General features: G+C 42.4%; 1 protein-coding gene across 5 annotated transcripts in view; it reads left to right on the top strand.

Moving 5' to 3' along the window:
* The window catches only part of LOC111946279 (CD209 antigen-like protein E), a 33,861-nt gene extending 15,487 nt beyond the window's left edge, over positions 1-18,374 (top strand). The window contains exons 1-8 of one of the 5 annotated variants that reach the window (XR_002874111.1): positions 12,441-13,232; positions 13,514-13,624; positions 16,244-16,291; positions 16,447-16,521; positions 16,766-17,184; positions 17,329-17,471; positions 17,940-18,058; positions 18,227-18,374. Coding sequence is in view for 1 of the 5 variants with exons in the window: in XM_023959760.1 (XP_023815528.1) it covers positions 17,329-17,471; positions 17,940-18,058; positions 18,227-18,350 (386 nt within the window). In the remaining 4 variants the exon portion in view is untranslated. Of the gene's footprint in view, positions 1-12,439; positions 13,233-13,513; positions 13,625-16,243; positions 16,292-16,446; positions 17,185-17,328; positions 17,472-17,610; positions 18,059-18,226 lie in introns of those variants that run through there. The other 4 variants (XR_002874110.1, XR_002874112.1, XR_002874109.1 and 1 more) reach the window with 4 other exon arrangements.
* The last annotated feature ends 435 nt before the right edge of the window (positions 18,375-18,809 follow it).

Below are 18,809 nucleotides of genomic sequence, written 5' to 3'. Positions count from 1 at the left end.
GATTTCTGATCTCTTTCAAGTAAATAATTCAGCCCAGACTATGTCGCATGTGACAAAACGTTGGGTGTTTCTGTTCATCTCTGCCTGGGAATCTGGAGCGAGAACAAACAAGAAGACCAAGAAATAAACGACAGGAAAGGAAACTCAGAGCTGTGCGCCATGACAGCAGAAATGAAAAACAGGAGGAAATCACTCTTAAGGTGTTTATGCTGGTGCTGGCAGACGGGAGCACGGCGCAGAGCGGAAAGAAGAAAGGCGGCTGGCTGGCGGTGTTCATGAACATCATATGGTTTAACCAGAACCACATCACTAAAGAACAACACTGCAGCAAGGACATTGAACTGGTGGCAGTCAGCGTTCAGACGTACTACCTCCCACTGGAGTTCTCCATGTGCTGGTGGTCACTGTTTACATCCCTGCGTATACTTCGGCCCCCTCCCCCATTTAGGACGCTCTGACCACAACCTGGTCCATCTGTCCTCTGCTTACACTCCAGTGGTGAAACAGCAGAAACCACAAGTTAAAACGGTGACGATCTGGACTGAGGAGGTAACAGAGAAACTAAAGGACGTTTTGAACACCACAGACTGGGATGTTCTCTGCAGTCCACATGGGGAGGACCTTGACAATCTCACACACTGCATCACGGATTGTGTTCATTTTTGTGTGGAAAACACCGTGCCAACCAAGACAGTGCAGTCTTTCTCCAACAATAAGCCTTGGGTCACTCCTGAGCTGAAGACCCTGCTAAATGAGAAGAAGAGGGCTTTTCTCTCTGGGGACAAGGAGGAGCTGCACAGAGTACAGAGGGACCTGAAATATAAGATCAGAAGGTGCAAAGACAGCTGCAGGAAGAAGCTGGAGCCTCTCCTGGACCAGAACAACATCCGTGATGTGTGGAGAGGTCTGAATTACATCTCAGGCCACGCTGAGGCTGGAAATGGTCGTCAGGTCACAGGTGACCAAGCCTGGACAAATGACCTGAACCTGTTCTTTAACAGATTTGATTCAGTCTCCATCCACACGGTCCCCACTTCCGCATCCTTGCCCAGGATGCAGAGAGGCTGTAAGACTGTCCTTTTCCTCCGGAAGCCAAAGAAGGTGATTCTCACAATGCCTCCACTACCATCCAGGTGTGAGTGAGTGGGCTGCAGCTGATGGATGACAGCATCATCCACCCCCAGACGGGGTCCAGAGAAGAGCTCACCAACGGTCTCACCTGAGCCAACACCAGCCTCTCCAGCACCTTCATCACGTGAGAAGTGAGGGCAACTGGACAGAAATCCCTGGGGTGAGATGAAGAGGTCTTTTGGGTACAGGAACCAGGCAGGAGGTCTTCCAGAGGAGGGGCACCCTCTCCAGTGTGAGGCTCAGGTTTCTCCAGCTGTTTCTTCACCTGGCAGGCTGTTACAGACAAACCGGGAGGGAAGGGGGTGGTGGTTGAACTGGGGGGAGGGGTGATGGACTGTGGGCCCAGTAGGTGTGGTGTGGTAGAGGGGGGAGAAAAGTGAGGAGGTGTGGGGGGTTCATGAGGGGGAGGTGAGATAACTGAGAGGGAGTAGGAGCAGGGGAGCCGTATGGTGGAGGCGATGGGGGGCTGAGGCATTCAGAGAGCTAATCAGTTGTTTGGTGTGTATATTCATTTATTTTAAGGCAAGGCAAGGCAAGTTTATTTGTATAGCACAATTCGTACACAAAGTAATTCAAGGTGCTTCACAAAACAGAAAAATGCATTAAAATCACAATACATCATAGAAATAATCAACATAAAATTTACTTTAAAAGAAAAAAAAAAAAAAAAGATTTAAAAAGAAAGGAAGGAAAGAAAAGTGCAGATAGGACCTTTCAGTCATATACACGGCTAAACAGAAATGTTTTAAGTCTAGATTTGAACATGAACACAGAAGAGGCCTGTCTTACGCCTTCAGGGAGGCTGTTCCAGATTTTAGCTGCAGAATATTGAAACGCTGATTCCCCTTGTTTAGTTCTGACTCTGGGCATCAACAGGAGGCCGGCCCCTGAGGTCCTCAGAGTACGAGATGGTTCATATGGCACTAACATGTCAGAGATGTACTTTGGTGCTCGGCCATGGAGAGACTTTTACACAAGCAGAGCTGCTTTGAAGTCTATTCTTTGAGGTACAGGGAGCCAGTGCAGAGACCTGAGCACAAGACTAATGTGATCATACTTCCTGGTTCTGGAGCAGCAGCATTCTGGATGTACTGAAGCTGTTTTACAGCTCGTTTGGAGAGGCCGGTGAGCAGGCCGTTACAGTAGTCTAACCTACTGGAGACAAATGCATGAATAAGTATCTCCAGGTCTGGCTTTGAGATTATGTTTTTGATTTTGGCAATGTTTTTCAGATGGTAAAATGCCGCTGATGTTACTGACTTGATATGGCTGTTAAAGTTCAGGTCAGAGTCCATGATTACCCCTAGATTTCTGACTTGATTTGAGGGTTTAAGAGACAGAGAATGAAGGTAGCTGCTGACAATTTCTCTTTGTTTCTGTGGGCCAAAAACAATAACTTCGGTCTTGTCTGACCGAAGTTATTGTTACTTTGTTGTGCAGGTCGCAGATGTTTTTCTGTTCTTTTATAATGTTGCACTGTTAAACCTGAAGGTCACTTTGCTTGTCTGTCACTTTTTCTGTTTAGATGTTTTTTTTGCTGCTGCAGACAAAAGAATTTCCCCATCGTGGGATAAATAAAGTTTTACCTCATCTTTACATGTGTGTGAGACTGTTTAGAAAACACCACATCAGCTTTCAACTTAATTTCAAATTGACACATCATTTACATTTCAAACCTGAACTGTTTTTCCTTTAAACCTGGTAGTCATATCAGAGAAGTTGTGTAGAATAGAAAGCTGGAAACCGGTTTAATGAGGTTCAAAAAGGTCTCAGTCTCTGTTCTCACTAACTTTGCTGATGTTTTCTCTGGTCCTGAAAGAGTTAACACCTCTGACAGATTCAACACTATTTCTGTTTTTAGTTTTGTGATGAGAACAGGAAACTCATGGAGAGTCAGAAAAGAAGAAATACATTTCTGTCAGACAACTCTTGCAGTAAGAAATATTTATTTCCACATACTTAATATTCACATTCTTTAAGTTGGCATTCACATCTTTTGTTTTGGCATAAGGCTCCGTTCAATTCCATGAGATAACTTCCATAAAACTTTTGGGTGAGTTAATTAACTGACCCGCCCTAGGGGAGTAACCTGTAAAACACTGCCGAGTGTCTGTCAGAAATTGCGACGGGCCGCTTATAAATGAAATGTCCTAAACTAAACGTATTAACACCCCCAAGTGCATCCTCACACAATTCACATTTATTTTCAGAAATATTTAGCCTCAGAAAGGAGGAAGACAGAGTGAAGACACACAGGACATTCACTCTCCAGACTGTTTTAACCTCTGGCCCAGTGGACCCAAACAGCCTGTATGTAATATGAATGTGTAGGAGGGTGTACAGCTGGGGGGGTCAAACTCCAGGCCTGGAGGGCCGGCCTCCTGCTGGTTTTTCAGAAATGCTGCCTCATCTGCTGCTGATGACCTGGATCAGGTGTGTTTAGCCAATAAGGAGCTTCAACGGCAGGTTGGTTGAAAATTTCAATTCAATTCAATTTTATTTGTATAGCCCAAAATCACAACAACAGTCGTCTCGATGGGCTTTGAAGTAAAACATGAACTCAGAAGGATCATGAATACAAAGAGTTCAATAGGAAAATACTAAAATGAACTAACAAACTGACTATGCTATACTGGCATCCCTGCCCTTAGACCCCCCTTCGCGGTAAGGAAAAACTCCCAAAAAAACCGGATTCCGGAAAAAAAAAAGAAACCTCAGGGGTGCCCACATGAAGGAGGGATCCTCCCCCAGGACGGACAGGCGATTTACCAGAACTCTTAGAGAGGAATTTACTTATCTAAATCTACAACTACATATATAAAAGTCCAGCAGATGAGCTTCTGGGAGTTTATTCCATAAGACAGGGGCTTAGTGACTAAACGCTCTTCCACCAACCATACTTTTATTAATTCTTGGAACCACAAGCAGTAAATCTACAACTACATATATAAAGTCCAGCAGACGAGCTTCATCCAGCCGTGGTTGTGGGGACAGTCAAAGGCACGAGTCGAGCCGGAGACAGGAACCACAGCCAGGTGTAGGAGCAGGAGCAAAGGCGAGGTAGACGGTCAGGAACTGGAGCACGGATGAACCAACTGGAGTCTGGAAGCACTCCCACTCCCCAGGAGGGGAGAGGAAAAGAGGGACAATACATGAATCGCATTGCACCAAACAGAGGCATGGAGAACTAAATGATAAATTATGATCAAGAATAGAGGAGAGGAAGGGTAGAAGTAGAAAAGAAAAGAGGACAGAACCCCAGAGCACCATAGTTACCCCAGCTTCAACTTCTAGCAGCCTTTTAAAAGAAATAGTTATTAAGTTTAATTTAAACAAATTAACATTAAGTTAAATAATCTCTAAATACTAACTAGTCTGACAATAAGCCTGTCCAAAGAGGAATGTTTTCAGTCTAACTTTGAATGTAGAGACTGAGTCGGCCTCTCTTACATGAGCTGGGAGTTTATTCCATAAGACAGGGGCTTGGTGGCTAAACGCTCCACCTCCAACCGTACCTTTACTAATTCTAGGAACCACAAGCAGTCCTGCATTTTGCGAGCGAAGTGTTCTCATTGGATGGTAAGGGACTATGAGGTCCTTAATATAGGACGGGGCCAGTCCATGTAAGTCCCTCTAGGTTAACAGGAGGATCTTGAACTTAATTCTAGAATCAACTGGGAGCCAATGGAGCGAAACTAACACAGGAGTGATGTGATCTCTTCTGCTGGTTCCAGCTAACAATCTAGCAGCTGCGTTCTGAACAAGCTGGAGACTTCTTAAGGAACTCTTAGGACACGCTGCTAACAAGGAGTTACAGTAATCCAGCCTCGACGTAACAAATGCATGGATGAGTTTTTCAGCATCACTCTTAGAAAGTAGATTTCTGATCTTAGCAATATTCTGCAGGTGAAAACATGTTGGACACCGGCCCTCCAGGCCTGGATTATGACCCCCCTGCTTTAAATGCTGAAACTTGAAGGTTTTTCACCTCAAAGACCAGGCAGCACTGAAAGTTCCAGAGCATGCAACAGTCTTTGTTCTGCATGTTCTCCATGAGAAATGTAGATCTTCCCTCCATATGTCCAGCAAAGACCTATGAGGCATGCAAATGTCACCACAAGCAGGTCACAGAATGGAATTGAAGCAGCAAGCTTGTTGGCAGAAAGCTGCAGATGAACTGAGCTGCTGCTGCTATTTGCAGCCGTCTTTCTCAGAAACAGAAGGAATGGATCTAGAAATGACCAAACTGTTAACAGCACATTTCATTAGAAACCATTTCCTGTTAGAGTCCAACTGAAGAGATGAAAAAAACTGAACAGAACTTTTAACACCTCAATTCTTCAACCAGGAGCAAAATCCTAGATCTCACATGTACATTTTATAATAATTACTTCAAGGGAAAAAAGAATATATATATATATATATATATATATATATATATATATATATATATATATATATATATATATATATATATATATATATATATATATATATATGACATGAAATTCAAATTATAACCCAATTTTTGTCTTTTAGAGGCTGTGGTCTTAAACTTTTTTTAATCGTTAAAATTGTTATTTTTAATAAATTGGCATCTAAAAATACGTGTTCTCTAGCTCCTCTTTCTTTTTTTGCATTTTGAAGCTCGATGTAGAACCTTGTCAAGGTCCAGCTGTGATTATTGCACATTTTTGCATTTTCTTAACTGGTCTGTAGATTTTGATCAGGAATGTTTGATCAAAGAACAATGGATTCTTCTCTGGAAGACAACATCCATCTTTATTTTTCTCTCGTATCTCCACAAACAGAGACGTGTCCTAAAGTCCAGAAAAGGTTATGCAGATGTGAACAATGTTGTCTGTTGGTGCTGTGTACTGTCCTGTCAGCTGGATCCAACATTCTAAGCTTATGTGAGATGAAATCTAACACCTCAACATCATAGTTTAGATAAAAACTTCAAACTAGCAGCACAGACTTTTATTTTTTCAAATTAAAATGATTTTTATGGATGTCTATACTCAAAGCACAAGTAGACTTGAATTTATTTAACTTTTGGACATTTATTTAACCAAATAATACAATTTTCCAGACATGGCAGTCAACATTAGCAATCTGCAGATGGAAGTGAAGGAAGAAACATTAAAACACCTAAACCATCTTTATTTTTTACTCTATTTTTGCATTAATTTCATTGATGCTTTGAAAATCTGTTTTCCATATCTGCTCCAACAGTAACAATTCTAGAAAATGGTCATCACCAAATATAACCATTCTTTGTGATTCTTTGTCTGCATAAGTGGGTGAAGGTTCTCATTCATCCATTGTCTAGAATTGAGTTGTAGCAACTGGACTTATTTATCTCCAGCAGGCTCTAGATTCAGTTTCTCACTGGTTGAACTGATGCTCCTCGTAGATGCACCAACATAAAAGTCTGTAGCACCTACGTTTTTGACCAGATTGTCTTTACATCAGCAGTTTTATTTGGTCCATTTACTTTGTAGTTGCTGTAATACAAATCTGCAGTTGTTTAAATGACTTTCCTGAAGTTACTGCTTTTTGATATAATATCTACAGCGTTTGTTTTTAGCCTTCGATGCTAATTCGCGTTAGCGTTAGCTTTAGCATTACCGAAATTGATGACCTTCAAAACATTGTAGGTTGTCGATTGAGGAATATGACATATTAAAAACATCATCTTACGTATTTACAAATATATTTTACAACAGATACTATATACTTTTTAATATACTTACATGTTTCCGTTGTTTTCCTTGCGCAACCGGCTGCCATTTTCGAATAATTCAAACGCAATGCACTGTGGCTCATACGCATTGCATTCTGGTCCGAACGCAGTGCATTCTGGTCAATATTCGCCAGACGAGTGAGCATCGATCCACACTGGTTTTTCGTACAAACTTCTAGGAAATTTCTAGTGCATAAGATTTTTGAACTGTAGATTCGGACAACCCTACAAAATGGCCACACTATATAGTGCACTATATAGGGGTTAGGACGGTAATTCGGACACAGGGTAATAAACTGTGGGGGGGTCATGAACAGAAATGAAAACAGCTGTGGATGATCATCAACATGAACCTGGTGTGACGACAGGAGACAACTCAAGACAGAACATGATCAAAACCAAGAAATAGACTTCATACTTATTTTTATAATTTAACAAACCAATTTAGAAGTAAATGTTGATACGTCATAAAAAGATTGAGATGGGAAATTATAAAAATTGAAACACAAATAGATCAGATCATTTAACCCTTGTGCTATCTTAGATGACCCCACCCTTACATTGACGTGTTCTCCCTACCATGATAAAGGTGGATAAAGGTGGAAAGATTTCATGTAATCCATAGACACCAGTCTTTCTCTTTCGGCTTTTCCCATCAGGGGTCGCCACAGCGAATCATCGTTTTCCACCTCACTCTATCATGGACATCTTCTACCCTAACATTAGCCAACTTCATGTCCTCTGTTAAGACATCCATGTATCTCCTCTTTGGCCGTCCTCTTGCCCTCCTGCCAGGCAGCTCCATCTCCAACATCCTTCTACCAATGTATCCACTATCCCTCCTCTGAACATGTCCAAACCATCTCAGTCTGGCTTCTCTGACTTTGTCGCTAACACAGGCAACATGAGCCGTCCCTCTGATGTACTCGTTCCTTATCCTGTCTAACCTGGTCACTCCTAAGGAGAACCTCAACATCTTCATCTCCGCTACCTCCATCTCAGCCTCTTGTCTCTGTCTCACTGCTACCGTCTCTAACCCATAGAGCAGAGCTGGTCTCACCACTGTCTTGTACACCTTTCCTTTGAGTCTTGCTGGCACTCTTCTGTCACACAGCACTCCTGACACTTTCCTCCACCCGCTCCAACCTGCCTGCACTCGCCTCTTCACCTCTTTTCCACAATCCCCATCACACTGAACTGTTGACCCCAAGTACTTAAACTCCTGCACCTTCTTCACCTCAGCCCCCTGTAACCTAACGCTTCTACCTTGATCCCTCTCGTTCAGAAACATGTATTCTGTCTTACTACGACTGACCTTCATGCCTCTTCTTTCCAGAGCAAACCTCCACCTCTCTAGCTGTTCCTCCACCTGCTCTCTACTCTCACTGCAAATTACAATGTCATCTGCAAACATCATTGTCCAGGGAGATTCCTGTCTTACCTCGTCTGTCAGCCTGTCCATCAGCATAGCAAACAAAAAAGGACTCAAAGCTGATCCTTGGTGTAGTCCCACCTCCACCTTGAACTCCTCTGTCTGACCTACAGCACATCTCACCACCGTCATACTTCTCTCATACATGTCCTGAACTACTCTGACATACTTCTCTGCCACTCCAGACGACCTCATACAGTACCACAGCTCCTCCCTCGGCACCCTGTCATACGCCTTCTCTAAATCTACGAACACACAATGCAGCTCCTTCTGACCATCTCTGTACTTTTCCATCAACATTCTCAAAGCAAAAATGGCATCAGTGGTGCTCTTACGGGGCATGAAACCATACTGCTGCTCACAAATCTCCACTTTCTTCCTAAGCCTGGCTTCCATTACTCTTTCACACAGCTTCATTGTGTGGCTCATCAACTTTATTCCTCTATAGTTGCTGCAGTTCTGCGTGTCACCCTTGTTCTTAAAGATCGGAACCAGAACGCTTCTCCTCCATTCCTCAGGCATCTTCTCACTCTCTAAAATCCTATTGAACAACCTCGTTAGAAATTCCACTGCTGTCTCTCCTAAGCACTTCCATACCTCCACAGGTACGTCATCAGGACCAACGGCCTTTCCGCTCTTCATCCTTTTCAGAGCCTTCCTAACCTCATCCTTTCCAATCTCTGCTACTTCCTGCTCCACAACAACCACATCTTCCTCCCTTCTTTCCCTGTCATTTTCCACGTTCATCAGCTCCTCAAAATACTCCTTCCATCTTTTCTGTACACTCTCCTGGGTTGTTAGCACCTTTCCATCTCTGTCCTTTATCACTCTTATCTGTTGCACGTCCTTTCCATCTCTGTCTCTCTGTCTGGCTAGCCTGTACAAGTCCTTCTCTCCTTCCTTTGTGTCTAACCTGTCATATAGCTCATCATAAGCTTTCTGTTTGGCCTTTGCCACCTCTCTCTTCACTCTACGCTGCGCTTCCTTGTACTCCTGTCTACCTTCCTCAGTCCTTTCTACATCCCACTTCCTTTTAGCCAACCTCTTCCTCTGGACGCAGTCCTGTACTTCCTCATTCCACCACCAAGTGTCTTTACCATCTTTCCTCTTTCCAGATGACACACCTAGCAACTTCCTACCTGTTTCCCTTATAATCTCTGCTGTAGTTTCCCAGTCATCTGGAAGCTCATCCTGACCACCCAGGACCTGTCTCAACTTCTGCCTAAATTCCTCACAAGTTTTTTCATTCTGTAGCTTCCACCACTTGGTCTTCTTTTCTGTTTTCCCTCTCTTCTTCTTCCTGACCTCCAGAGTCATCTTACACACCACCATGCGGTGCTGTCTGGCTACACTCTCTCCTACCACCACTTTGCAGTCATTAACCTCTCTCAAATGACCTCGTCTACATAGGATGTAGTCCACCTGAGTACTCCTACCTCCACTTCTGTATGTCACTCTATGTTCCTCTCTCTTCTGGAAGTAAGTGTTGACTACAGCCATTTCCATCCTCTTCGCAAAGTCCACCACCATCTGTCCTTCCAGATTCCTTTCCTTCACACCAAACCTGCCCATCACCTCCTCATCACCTCTGTTGCCCTCACCAACATGCCCATTAAAGTCTGCTCCAATAACAACTCTCTCTCCTCTGGGGATACTCTCTATGACCTCATCCAACTCACTCCAGAATCTCTCCTTCACTTCTAACTCACAGCCAACCTGTGGCGCATACCCACTGACTACATTCACCATCACCCCTTCGATTTCTAACTTTAGGCTCATCATCCTGTCTGAGACTCTTTTCACCTCTAGAACCCTGTTTACAAACTCCCCCTTCAGAATCACTCCTACCCCGTTTCTCTTCCTATCAACACCATGATAGAACAGTTTGTATCCTCCTCCAATACTACGTGCCTTGCTGCCCTTCCACCTTGTCTCCTGCACACACAGTACATCTACCTTCCTTCTCTCCATCATGTCTGCCAGCTCTCTGCCTTTCCCTGTCATTGTGCCAACGTTAAGAGTCCCTATTCTCAAACCTATGTTCCTGCCTTTTCCCTTCTCTCTCTGGCCACGGACCCTTCTGCCTCCCCTCTTTCTTCGACCAACAGTAGTCAAATTTCCACCGACACCCTTTAGGTTAACAGCATCGGTGGCGGTCGTTGTTAACCCGGGCCTCAACCGATCCGGTATGTCTAAAGTGTTGTGGATGATTCGCATGGTTATTTTGGCAATTTTTACGCCGGATGCCCTTCCTGACGCAACCCTCTCTATTTATCCGGGCTTGGGACCGGCACAGAGGCAACTGGCTTGCAACCCCTGTGGCTAGATTAATCCATGGACACCAGTGAAGATCACAAATCATTGAAGAAAAAGGTTCAGAGCACTGTCTAGTGGGTCTAGATGACCCAACTCCCAATGTTAAAGTGCCAAGGATAGCACAAGGGATAAGATAACGGAAACATCTGCTGTTAATCCATAAATTCGTTAAAGCAGATTTGTAGCAGCTGAATCCAAATTTAATTAAATAAATAAATAAATTAAAATAGAAGCGAAAGTAATAACAAAAATGATTAGTTGCGTTGTTTATATTTAGTGTTTTTTTCATATTTTATTTCCTTTCTAGTTAAACACTTGAGATTGAAAAGAATTGAAAGCATCAATGCTTGAACACTAAAACAATAGAAAACAGCTGTTTTCATGCTGAATTGTCAGACCGTCCATGTCTGAACGGCTGGATGATGTCAAGAAATTTGACTCCTTTCATTTCTAAGATGCTCTCAGAAGTTCAACCAAGACTGAAGAGGATCCAGCATGTAGTTCTAAACGCTGCTCATTAGAGGGCAGTATTGCTCAACCAAGATGAGAACAAAAAGACTCAGACCTGAGTTTAAAGGGAGATCCAAACCCCAACTAAACCGGCCTTTCAGCAGATTAAAGCAGTGAGACTTGGATCTGAATCCAGATAGGATCTAGTGAAGCTGATTTCTGCCTTCATCTCCTGCAGGCTGGACACATGCAAGTCTTCTGGTGGTTCTTCACCAAGACAGACGGGTAAAGATTTACCCAGAACCAGGAGAACCAACTCCTGGTCTCAAGTCCAACACCGGCTACCAGGGAAATATTAACATTGGTTTGAAAGAACTGCTGCTATAAAGTTTTTAAATCACTTATTAGTGGGGACCTAGTGTCTGCAACCACCAGAGGGTCCAATCCAGAGCTTTCATGCAGATTGATGTGTCTGTTGTCGAACTCCAGGCCTGGGGGGCCGGCCTCCTGCTGGTTTTTCAGAAATCCTGCCTCATCTGCTGCTGATGACCTGGATCAGGTGTGTTTAGCCAATAAGGAGCTTCAACGGCAGGTTGGTTGAAAACATGTTGGACACCGGCCCCCCAGGCCTGGATTATGACCCCCCTGCTTTAAATGCTGAAACTTGGTAATTTTAGATCCATTCCTTCTGTTTCTGAGAAAGACGGCTGCAAATAGCAGCAGCAGCTCAGTTCATCTGCAGCTTTCTGCCAACAAGGGGGGGTCATAATCCAGTCCAACTGAAGAGATGGAAAAAAAACTGAACACAACTTCCCTAAAGTAATAGATCGCTGTCGTTCATTTTATAATCATTACTTCTAGGAAAAAAATAAATAAATATATACATACAAATTTTTTTCAAGGTTATATTTTGCTGTATTTTTCCAATCTATCAACATGCAGTTTTGCTGAAATAGTTTTTACCAACAGTGGAGGAAATAAGTATTTGATTCTGTGCTGATTGTGTAGATTTGTCCATTTTAGAGGTTGATTTAGTCATTTAGTGAACTTATAGTACTGTTTACTTTAAGTCACTCCAACATGATATTAATTATCTGCAACAACTAAAATCTATGCTCTACTTTGTAGTGCATGCTAGCATCCTTTGCATACTTTGCTTTTGTAAAAACACATTTATTCTTATTTAGAAATTTTTCATCCAATTTAACAGAAAACCAGGAAAAACAATGAAAAGACATTGGAGTTGTAGTGTTTTTTACTTCTGTGCTGCATCTTACTCAAAGTATTTTTACGTTTAAACAGGAAATCCTGTCATGAGCACAAATAAAGACAATGTTTTATTTCTGCAACATATTACTTCAGTCCACCTCTGAGTGATAACGCAGCTGCAGCACCTCTTCTACTGCATCAGCCTGAAGATGTCCTCAGATATTCATGCCAAACCAGATTTCTCCAAGAAGGTCAGATAAAACAGAAAGCGACAAGAAGACACATCAGACTGGAAGGAGTGTGAGGTGGAAATCTACAACGACGCATTTGAATCTGTGGAGGACACCACCGGAGTTCAGTCTCCAGAACAAGGTAAGAATGAACTCAATATTCTGCATCATGATCAACAGTTCTGATAATAGATCTAATAATACTTTTTCTTGGTCATCTGATATCTACATTTGGGAAGATTGATAAAACACATAGAGCCTCTTAATCTAGTGTCATGTCAGGAAAAGGAATTTATTTTACTATTTATAAGATCACCTCATTAAAAATAAAAATGTAAAAAACCTAAATATAATATATTCATTTAATAAAGAAGTTGATTGTTCATGAATATTTGTATTGAAGTTCTTCCAGTGGTTGTATTGAATTGAATGGGAGTCTCTCTGCAGCATCAGTGCATGAAAGAGTGAATGACATGAGTGGAGTTTGTTCTGCTGCTACTTCCTGAATGTTTGCAGTTCAGAGCTGACTGCTTTCATCAGGAAACAGTGAAGTCTGCTCAGTTAGTTTGATCTCTAAAGATGTCCACACAAACTGAAGCTGCAGCAGATTGGAGAGTGAAATTTAGCAGAAATCTTCATCCAGATGGAAGAGAACAAAGTGAGGTGGAGATGTTAGATGATGAAGAGCAGCACTCTGATCATGGATTACAACAAACTGGTGAGAAGAAAAACTTCAGACTAAATACTACAATATTATTTCATACCAACCTCAAATCATTTGGACCAAATCACTGTTATTTCTCTGATATTTGGATTATTTAGTAAAACAATGACATTTGGAAATGTAGATTATAAATAATCATCATGTTCAAATAAAGAACTTCACTTTTTGTCCTTGAAAGAGACATTGCTGCAATACTGTTCAGTCAGGAAGAAATTGTAGCACGCATGACAACGGTTTGAATAGAATTCTGGAAATCAACTAAATCTGCTTTTTAGGAAATCAGAAGCAGAAGAATCTTCAAGCTGAGAGAAGAAACTGTTTCAGAGTTTTCAAGTTTTCTCTGGGAGTTTTCTGTTTTCTGATTCTGGCTGGACTCATGACTCGCCGTAAGAATTGAACATTTTATTTCTGACATCTAATATTCAGTATCTAGGTAATTCTACCTTTTTGTGGTTTTGAAAAATATATATAAATCTTCTATCTCTATCGGCTTTTCCCATCAGGGGTCGCCACAGCGAATCATCCTTTTCCACCTCACTCTATCATGGACATCTTCTTCCCAAGTGTTGTGGATGATTGGCATGGTTATTTTGGCAATTTTTACGCCGGATGCCCTTCCTGACGCAACCCTCTCTATTTATCCGGGCTTGGGACTGGCACAGAAGTAACTGGGTTGCAACCCCTGTGGCTATATATATATATATATATATATATATATATATATATATATATACATAAGCTTAACGCACTCCACGAGCGCCTGGCAGCACAAATGAACCAGCTGCTAAGAGATGGGACTCACCCCGAATGGCTAACGGAAGGGCGAACGATCCTGATCCAGAAGGATCCCTCAAAGAGTGCAGTCCCATCCAACTACCGGCCAATAACCTGTCTGTCCACAACATGGAAGCTCATGTCAGGCATCATTGCAACCAAGATAAATAGGCACATGGATCAATTCATGAGTAACACACAGAAGGGCATTGGTAGAGACTCCAGAGGAGCCAAACACCAACTCCTGGTCGACAGAACAGTCGCTCAAGACTGTAAGTCACGACACACCAACCTGTGCACAGCCTGGATTGATTACAAGAAAGCCTATGACTCAATGCCACACACATGGATCACTGAATGCTTGGAGCTGTACAACATTAACAGGACTCTAAGAGCCTTCATAGGAAACTCAATGAAGCTGTGGAAAACCACCCTTGAAGTGTCCATCAAATGTGGTATATACCAAGGTGATGACCTGTCCCCACTGCTGTTCTGCATAGGTCTGAACCCCCTCAGCCAAATAATCACCAAGACTGGCTATGGATACCGACTCAGAAATGGGGCCAACATCAGTCACCTCCTATGCATCAAGCTATATGCTAAGAGCAAGCGTGACATTGACTCCCTGATCCACACTACCAGGATCTACAGTACTGACATTGGGATGTCATTCGGGCTCGAGAAATGCAGCCGGATGGTGACAAAAAGAGGCAAGGTAGTCCACACAGGAGGGGTCTCACTCCCAGAAGGAACAATAGCAGACATTGAGGACAGTTACAAGTACCTTGGAATTCCGCAGGCAAATGGCAACCTGGAGCAGGCAACAAGGAAAGCTGCAACAGCTAAATACCTCCAACGAGTAAGGCAAGTCCTGAGAAGCCAGCTCAATGGCAAAAATAAGACCCGGGCAATAAACAGCTACGCACTGCCAGTTATCAGATACCCTGCAGGAATAATAAGATGGCCTAAAGAAGAGATACAGACCACAGATGTTAAAACACGAAAGCTCCTCACCATGCATGGAGGGTTCCATCCCAAATCCAGCACCCTGAGACTGTATGCTAGCCGCAAGGAAGGAGGTAGAGGACTAGTGAGCGTAGAAGCCACTATCCAGGATGAAACATCCAAGATCCATGAGTACATCAAGCTCAAGGGCCCAAATGACAGTGTGCTCAGTGAATGTCTCAGGCAATGGAGAACAGAGGATACAGTGCTGGAGGACAGATCCTCATGGGAGGACAAACCCCTGCATGGGATGTACCACCGGACCATAACTGAAGTGGCTGATATCAAGAAGTCCTACCAATGGCTAGAAAGGGCTGGCCTACAGGACAGCACCGAGGCACTCATCCTGACAGCCCAGGAACAAGCCCTGAGCACCAGAGCAATAGAGGCTCAGATCTACCACACCAGACAAGACCCAAGGTGTAGGCTGTGCAAAGAGGCGCCTGAAACAATCCAGCACATAACTCCAGGGTGTAAGATGCTGGCAGGGAAAGCATACATGGAGCGCCACAATCAAGTGGCTGGAATAATATACAGGAACATGTGTGCAGAATATGAACTGGATACCCCAAGGTCAAAATGGGAAACACCTCCGAAGGTGGTAGAGAATGAGAGGGCAAAGATCCTGTGGGACTTCCAGATCCAGACTGATAGGATGGTAATGGAGAACCAACCAGACATTGTAGTGGTGGATAAAGAACAGAGGAAAGCCGTTGTGGTGGATGTGGCAGTACCAAGCAATGGGAACATCAGGAAGAAGGAACATGAGAAACTGGAGAAATACCAGGGATTCAGAGAAGAACTGGAGAAAGCCTGGAAAGTGAAGGTGACAGTGGTGCCTGTGGTAATTGGAGCACTCGGGGCAGTAACCCCCAAGCTGGAGGAGTGGCTACAACAGATACCTGGAAAGACCTCAGACATCTCAGTCCAGAAAAGAGCAGTGCTAGGAACATCTAAGATACTGTGCAGGACCCTCAAGCTCCCAGGCCTCTGGTAGAGGACCCGAGCTTGGAGGAGAAACCACCCGCAGAGGGTGAGAGGGGCGGTTTATATATATATATAGATATATATATATAGATATATATCTATATATATATATTGTCAAGTCAGCTTTCTTTTAGATACAGAAGAAGAAAACAGTAACAGTAATTTTTTGTTACCATGACAACAATGTCTCATGAAAATCCTGAAATAACTTCTCTTGATTCATATTGATTCTGTTACAGATGTATTTCTGTCTTTGGGAAACAACAAACTGCTGACTGAACTTTCAGGTAAAACATTTCTAAATTTTTAGTCATATTTAGTCATATTACCATTTATTCCCTACTGTGTTTGTTTTTAGATGTTTTTGTTTAGTTGAGTTGTCAGTTTTTGATACAACATACAAAATAAGAACTGTCAACTTTCTGGTTTTTTTTTTTTTCAGAATTGATGTCAACTTTCTCAGCCAACAACAGTCGTTTTCAGGAGTAAATGAAGCAGCTGAAAGATGAAAATGAAGGTCAGAAAAGATCAAGAAAAACTAACAATAAAAGGAGTCCTTTTTCACTTCTCCATTTTAAACTGAGTTTTAGGTCTTTGTTGATATGATAAAAAAGAGAACAGGTATTTATAGATGAAGTAAAAAAGCGGAACATGGCGTAGGAAGAACGGGCTTGGCGTGGTTGCTGGATGTACTCAGAGCGTGGTTGTAACTTGGAGCAAGGAGATGATCTTGAGGATGAAGATCTTGTGACTGGACCCAGGTCGGCACTGGTCGATGAAAGATCTCATTGTGGGCACAAACTGGCGATGAATACGGAACTGGAGCCATCTTAAATACAGGAGCAGGAGATGAGGTAAATGCCGACAGCTGGGTCCAATCTGGAATGAAGCAGAGAAGGGAGGGGGGAGGAGAGGACTCCCTGAGACACCATGACACAGTGTTTTGCCAAAGGACACTTGAACACATGTGCAGGCAGATTGGGAATCAAACCTGCCTAAACTGCTCCCCCTCTGCATCATGACCAACCCCCCCTCTAAAGTGAAGATTGCTACGTATCTGTTGAAGGCCATGTGATTGTTAATTTAAGTGCAAATCAATAATAAATGGACTTCTACTGTCTTTCAAGCATCAACAAAACTCTTTGGGATGAAATAAAACAGCTGAAAAATCAGATTGAAGGTGAAAAAAGACTGAAAACTAATGGATGATGTCAGTTTGTTTGATCATGTTTACCTTTGAACTGAACTGGAAAGTTTTAGTAGAAAATACAGATGAAACCAGAAAGTAAACCCTGCAGGATTTGTGTATATCACTCCTTTAAAGAGAAACGGTGTCCTGAAGGATGGAAGAGATTTGGAAACAGCTGCTACTATAAATCTACTGAGCAGAAAACTTGGACTGACAGCAGGAGTTTCTGTCAGTTTGTAGGATCTGATCTGGTGGTGGTAAACAGCAAAGAGGAACAGGTGGGTGTGTTCACACTAGTTCCTTCCAGCTTCTTGTGTCTTGGATTCTCCACCTGTATGTGTGCTGCTGTTGTCTGGATGCTGATGGATTCAAGCTGAAATTCTCCTCAACAACTCAGATGTCATGTTTGTCTTTCAGCAACATTTCAAAGAAACGTTGTGATGGAACACAGAAACTCTTTTTCCCACTTCTAATGTCTTCAATTCCAAATAGGCTAAAGTGGGATTCAGTAGAAATGGACTGTTGGCCCTGAAGACAAAACAAGAAGCAAAAACTAAATGAACAGAAATCTGCATCAAAGAAAGTCAGATTTTGTTCCTCAGATGAACTTTCTCTCAGTTTTTAGGACAATTATCCAGAACAGATGAATCCTAAAGACCAGACATTTTTCTACTGGACATTTAGTGTGAAAGGAAACCAAGATGGAGAGAATGTATTAAGAAAGAACATTTTCTTTTCTTTACTAGGAGTTTGTTTCTACATTGAATCAGAATTCAGAATCCTGGATCGGTCTGTTTGCTGAAGGGTCACCACAGAAACAGAAATCTGAATGGAAATGGGTGGATGGATCACCACTGACAGAAACGTAAGACTTTGTTTCTTTTACAATGTTACTAAATTCATTCTTTATGACTGAGTCTGATTGCAAATATGTGAAATCCTTTAAAAATACAGAAAATGTTTGTAACATCATAATTCAGACCAGTTTATGACATGAATTTAGACCAGAGGTAAACAGAATGTTTTATCACAGGTTCTGGGATGAGACGATTTCCAAAGATCCGTACTACAACTACTATGCAGTGTTCTTAAGTGCTGACGGGAAATGGACAGAAAAGAACAAAACATACAACAAAAACTGGATCTGTGAGAAATAAAATTCTGGATCTTTCTGTTTCTGACCTGTGTGTTGATTTAACTGTTTAGTAATGTAACTACAAAAATGTTGGGTAGCGCTTTCTTTTACAGTACAGTACTTACAGTGTACTTAAGTGTTATTTACATGGTACTTATAGTGTAACTACTGGGTCCTTAAATGGTACTTTCCCCAAGAGCACTGTCTAGTGGGTCCAGATGACCCAACTCCCAATGTTAAAATGCCTAGAATAGCACAAGATTTACGTACAATGAAAGTGGACTGTAAAAGAAAGTCAGCCCCATTTCCACTCAACTACATAGTCTTTTTAGTACAAAATGCTGGGTATGTTCACTTATTACCTTCCAGTACAGTACAGTGTATATACACTCCTGGTCTTCTGACCTTACCAAATGAGACAATGCTAACTTGGTAAGAGTAAAGTAACTGCATTTTAAAAACATAGAGTGGTGGACAAAAT

The sequence above is a fragment of the Oryzias latipes genome, chromosome 11, assembly GCF_002234675.1.
Source record: "Oryzias latipes chromosome 11, ASM223467v1".
NCBI lineage: Eukaryota > Metazoa > Chordata > Actinopteri > Beloniformes > Adrianichthyidae > Oryzias > Oryzias latipes.
The sequence above is the reverse complement of the archived record's forward strand: the minus strand, read 5'-3'. Positions and strand labels throughout refer to the sequence as shown.